Here is a 5,192-nt window from a genome sequence, read left to right on the forward strand (position 1 = left end):
ACATCTTATTATTGTGCACATGTTATATATAGGATGATCATTTTCAATTCGATTCACATCTTATTATTGTGCACATGTTATATATAGGATGATCATTTTCAATTCGATTTGGTTTTTATAAAAAAAAAATTAAATTAATTTAAAAAAAAACAGAAACTGGTTCAAACCAACTGATTTCGATTTGGTTCGGTTTATTTTTTGGACAAAAACTGGTTTAAACCGGTTTGGCTCGGGTTTTTTCCTGTTTGACTCGGTTTTTTTCCGATTTGGGTTTGGTGAGGTTTCATACTTATAAAACCGAAACCAAACCGGTCAATTTTTTTAAAATTTTAATCGGTTTAATTGGTTTTTTTCATAATTCGTTTTTGTAATTATTTTTTTTATTTTCTCAATTTAATTAATTTTTTTATTTTTTTTTCTATCCTGGTTCCATATTAATGTTCACTGGGGATTGTCTCGACGGAGGGACCCAAAATTAACAGATAGAATATCAATCGAGATAATTACTAGTAAAAGGATAGCATAAATAATATTTTGGATTTAACTCCTTCCATAAACCTCCCCTTTGATGCAATTTGACAGCTTGGAAAACACGCGCCTACAATGGAGCGTTTAATTAAAATGTACTGTACCAAGAGAGCAGGATAGCATAAATAACCTGGAAAAATAAATCTCCTCCTCTACAAATAATCCCTGACGCAGTACCTTTCTCTTCCTTGGTTTTCAAGTCAAAACACAAACCCTACTCTCTCTCTCTCCTCACCAAATATCACCAGAAAAAAAAAACTTTCACCTATGCCCACCAGTCACTCCACCTAGAAAGAGAGAAAAAAATCAAACCAAATTCCAAAAGAGACCAAGAAAAGAAAAATGAAGATAAAGAACAAAGGTAAAGTTTACCCTTCTCCATCATCTTCTTCTTCGTCTGTTGGTGATAATGGAGATAGAGATGTTCTTTCTGTGTTAAAGCTTTTACCTGCTGCCATTCTTGCTCTAGCTTCTGTTCTTTCACTTGAAGACCGTGAAGTTCTTGCTTATATGATTACTAGGTCCTTAAAAACCACCACCACGAATAACCCATCTCCATCTCTTCAAGATTCCAAGAAAAAATCCTCCAAGAAACCACAAAACAACAATAATAGCCAGAGAAGTAATCATGTAGCTCCAATCTTTGATTGTGATTGCTTTGACTGCTATATAAGCTACTGGTTCAGGTGGGACTCTTCTCCTAACCGTGAACTCATTCATCAAGTTATTGAAGCCTTTGAAGAACACTTGACCAGTGATGAAATGTCAAGGAAACATACAAGAGGTAAAAGAAGAGACAAGGCGGGTCGTCGGGTCGGTGAAAAATCGGTTCTTGATGTTCCGGGTCAACCCGAAATGTTACCGGTTCTGGAGACCAGTAATACTACATCCCATGAGTCTTCATCTTCTTGTTCTGTCGCTGATGTTGTTAATGTCAATGTTGGTTGTCCGGATAATGGCTTATCCCCTGAGAAAGTGGCTGAGAGGGAGGAAATGGAAGAGTGTGTCAAGCTTTATGATGAAGTGCCTGAGGAGGTGGTGGTAGCGGAGACTGCAGCGGCGGCTCATGGGGTCGCGGTGTGTAGCCACCACAAGGGTTTGGCAAGGAAGGTATTACCGGATGTGCTAGGGTTACTAAATTCGCGATTATGGAATCTTTGGAGTCCAAATGTGTAAGTTCCCAAGAAAAAGAAGAAGAAGAAGAAAAGAAATTATTATAATTATAATTTCTTTCTTTCTCTTCTTTTTTTTTTTTTAAAAAAAAGTTTGGAGATAAATATGTTTAATTTTTTATGGGTAGAATATATCGGTATGATGTCCCCTCTCGATGGAAACTATTTTTTAAGTAGCTCGCTTTTTTTCGTTATCATTGATTAGTGATATTTTTAGCTGGAAAGTATGTAAACTTGCCGGCACCAAGTCATTTTCTCGGCAAGGAATTGTTCGATTGTTTTCCCGGAAAAAGTGTTCATAATCTTTTTGATTTGGACGGATTAATCTTTTTGCTTAGGAACTAAGCATCGTGATTAGGTGAGGATAGTTACTTGGGGTAGGCCAAGAAAATGAGTTTTTTAGCTACTTAGTGGAGAACGGAGATTATACTATATTGTATATATAGGGAAATCCATGAAATATGAAATTTGCATTATTTTATTCGGTGCTCCCTTTTCTTGGATGTCATCATGTAATGGGCGTGGCTTTCTATGTTTTCTTTTGATTCCTTGGGCTGGGAATCCTTCCAAGTAATAATGTCTTCTAATTGTTCTTTTCGTTGATTTATCGCTTTTCTAGTCCCACTAATTTGGGTTTTAGGCGTCCTTAGTTTCTTTGATTTAAGGGTTACCCTAAGAAAAGATGAGGCCATTGAAAGCCCAAAACTACCCTTCATCCCCTGCCATTCCTAGGGCTGCCTGTGTGGATAAGTTTGCAGGAGAGTACAATTTCTTGAGATGTTAAGTCATAATATAAATTATATTTTTAAAATTATTTAATAATTTAAAATTTTAACTGACATGGTTGGCTGATACGATATTAGAGTTGTTATGTGAGATTGTGTTAAAGAATTTAGAATTTAAGGTCAAATGTAGTTGTAATTGTGGATGAATTGAGATGGTTTTTTGAATGAGCTGTAGAATTTGAGGTCAAATGGAGCTGTAATTGTCAAATTGTGGATGGGCTATCGATGTTACGACGGCGACGGCGACATGTCCTGTTGGTTCTGGCCTTTGCTCAGATGCGTTTGTGTTTCATTTATGGCTGCTGCAGCAATAATAATGGGTGCTTTTTTGTTGTTGTTGGAGGGACTGAAAAGCATGTTTGTCTACCAAGCTATATCTGACCTGGAATTCATGAAAGCAACTGTTTACCTCCTGAGGGTTACAGTGTTATAATCAACCAACCTAAGAAATAATAGAAAATGACCGCCAAAACTAGTGAGTTGAAAGTTACTTTAGAACCACACAAGCATTTAATTCTGCGTAAATAAGTTGCTATGTGCTCTTAGATATGCCCCTCAAGCTTTGGCCTACCTCCCAAATTTATGGATGGGGTTGGCATTGATATGATATATATTTTTTGGTTTTTTAACTTTCTTTTTTAATGTGTCATTTAATTGCAGATTTAGTACCAATTACTTCAAATTTAATTCTGCGTAAACAAGTTAGATGGGGTTGGCATTTGATACATATATATATATATATATATATCAATTTGGAAAAAGCATTGAAAATAGGTTTTAAAGTGGACATAAACACACTTGAATCCTCCCATTTATAGAATTAGAATTAGATCTCTTTTGGGCCTCATGTTTGATTTTATGCTTTTGGGTGAAGCTTTTAAGGTTGATAGGTTGGTTTTTAGATATTGTGAGGGTGTTTATGGACAAAAATACTTTTGTCTTGCTTTTTCAGCCACTACAAAGATGACTGAATTGTGAGGGTGTTTATGGGCGACATGTTATCTGCTTCAGTCACCTGATTATTTTTTATTTTTAAATGAAAGTCATTCGCCCTTTAAAAATATTTTTAAAAAATATAATACCATGTGCTTGGTCCTGAACTCTATTTTTAATAACCCTAAATGCATTGGAGTGTTTAGCACGCGCACCTTGGCTTTTTTTTTCAATTCTTGTTATTCTTTATTTTGGTGGAACACAAATTTAATAATAAAAAAAACCATTAGACTTAGTTGAGTCCTTGGCATGGATTGATGATTTGACATGTAATCACATAACATTTAGGGTTTTTTTTTTAATGCATCCCTCCTGTTATTTTTAATTTTTAAAAAATACAATTTAATCTTTTATTATCATTTATTCTTTTTTTATTTAACTTAAAAAAAAAAGCAATTTCATCATTTTTCACACTTACCTTGCAAAAGTTATGCCTAATTGGAATTATTTTTTTACTTGGATTCTAAATTTTATATGTTAAGTAAAATTGACTAAAATCAATATAATATGATATATTTTTAAAGTTTTAGCTTAAATTCTTTTATAATTTTTTTTTATGCACATCTAGATTTAATCTGATTTGTAATTAATTAAAACTCAATGAAGACTGATTTGTAATTAATTAAGACTCAATGAAGATGCAACCGGAAACAAATTATCCAGTCGAATTAACTCATTAGGATTATATTCATTATCCATGTTGTAAAGTTTATGTGTTAATCATCATCTTTTCTTTCAACTCCCTCAAATTTGTTTTTCTGATTTAATTTCTTAACAGTTCTTTGTTATCACATTTAAATTAGGGCTAGATAATATTAAAATGACAATTATTTTTTAAACTAAATTACCATTTGAGCGAGGCAAACAATTTGTTGTTTACTTGTTGTGTTGAACAAGTCACCATTATTTTTAATTATCATTTTTAATATTCTATTGCATGTAAATAAAAATAATAACATTAATTATATAATTTTGATTCGCCCCCGCGACACAGCACGGGACAAGAGTCTAGTTGGAGCATAAAGTCTGTATCGGGGTAATGGCAGTGCTGTCCGTGCATTTGGGCCACAAGGGTGCCCATAGGGTGACGACGAGCTGTGGCTGTCCTTTAGGACAATTATTGGATGCTAAACAGGCCTTATCCCTGTTTAGATACAAGTTGTTGGGGGCATGTTATGGGTTGGGCCCCATCAGAAACCCAATGGCCGTCAGCGGTAGAATTGTCTCTTTCCATTTTGTTTGCTTCGTGATCTGACAGAAGCACTGAAACTGAAACAGTCTACAAACTGTTAGATGTTGAGATCTCTAAAATAATTTTTGCTTATCAAGTGTGGTAGTATATCACTGAAAGTTCCTGTAGGTATCCAGTCAATCCAAGGGATACATTAATTCTTGATTATTTCGAAGCCATGATGATTAAGTAATGAATGCGATGTGCCTTCAAGGCTTCTTACGTTGATCAGCATTTAAGATTATTTACATTGGTGTCTTACTCCAAAAGATTATTTTTCTTTCTCACAGGAGCCGAAGACTTTTTGATCAATAACTTTTTATGGTTCATTGGACCTTCAGCTAGAAAACAAGATTTTTCAAATTCCAAGAGCAAGGGAGACTGGATTCCAAATTGCAAGCGACTTCAACAGCATCTAGCTATTGCCCACTAGCTTAACAAAATATCAGAGCTAGGGAGATGCATATGCATTATTATTTTGTT

At 34.4% G+C, this 5,192-nt stretch overlaps 1 protein-coding gene across 1 annotated transcript; it reads left to right on the forward strand.

Annotated features, from left to right (window-relative positions):
- Positions 1-671: 671 nt before the first annotated feature.
- On the forward strand, positions 672-2,181 carry LOC133691359 (uncharacterized). The gene has a single exon (XM_062111831.1). The coding sequence runs from the start codon at positions 871-873 to the stop codon at positions 1,702-1,704; it is 834 nt and encodes a 277-aa protein (XP_061967815.1). The 5' UTR covers positions 672-870; the 3' UTR covers positions 1,705-2,181.
- Positions 2,182-5,192: the final 3,011 nt, after the last annotated feature.

This window comes from Populus nigra, chromosome 1 (genome assembly GCF_951802175.1).
Source record: "Populus nigra chromosome 1, ddPopNigr1.1, whole genome shotgun sequence".
Classification (NCBI taxonomy): domain Eukaryota; kingdom Viridiplantae; phylum Streptophyta; class Magnoliopsida; order Malpighiales; family Salicaceae; genus Populus; species Populus nigra.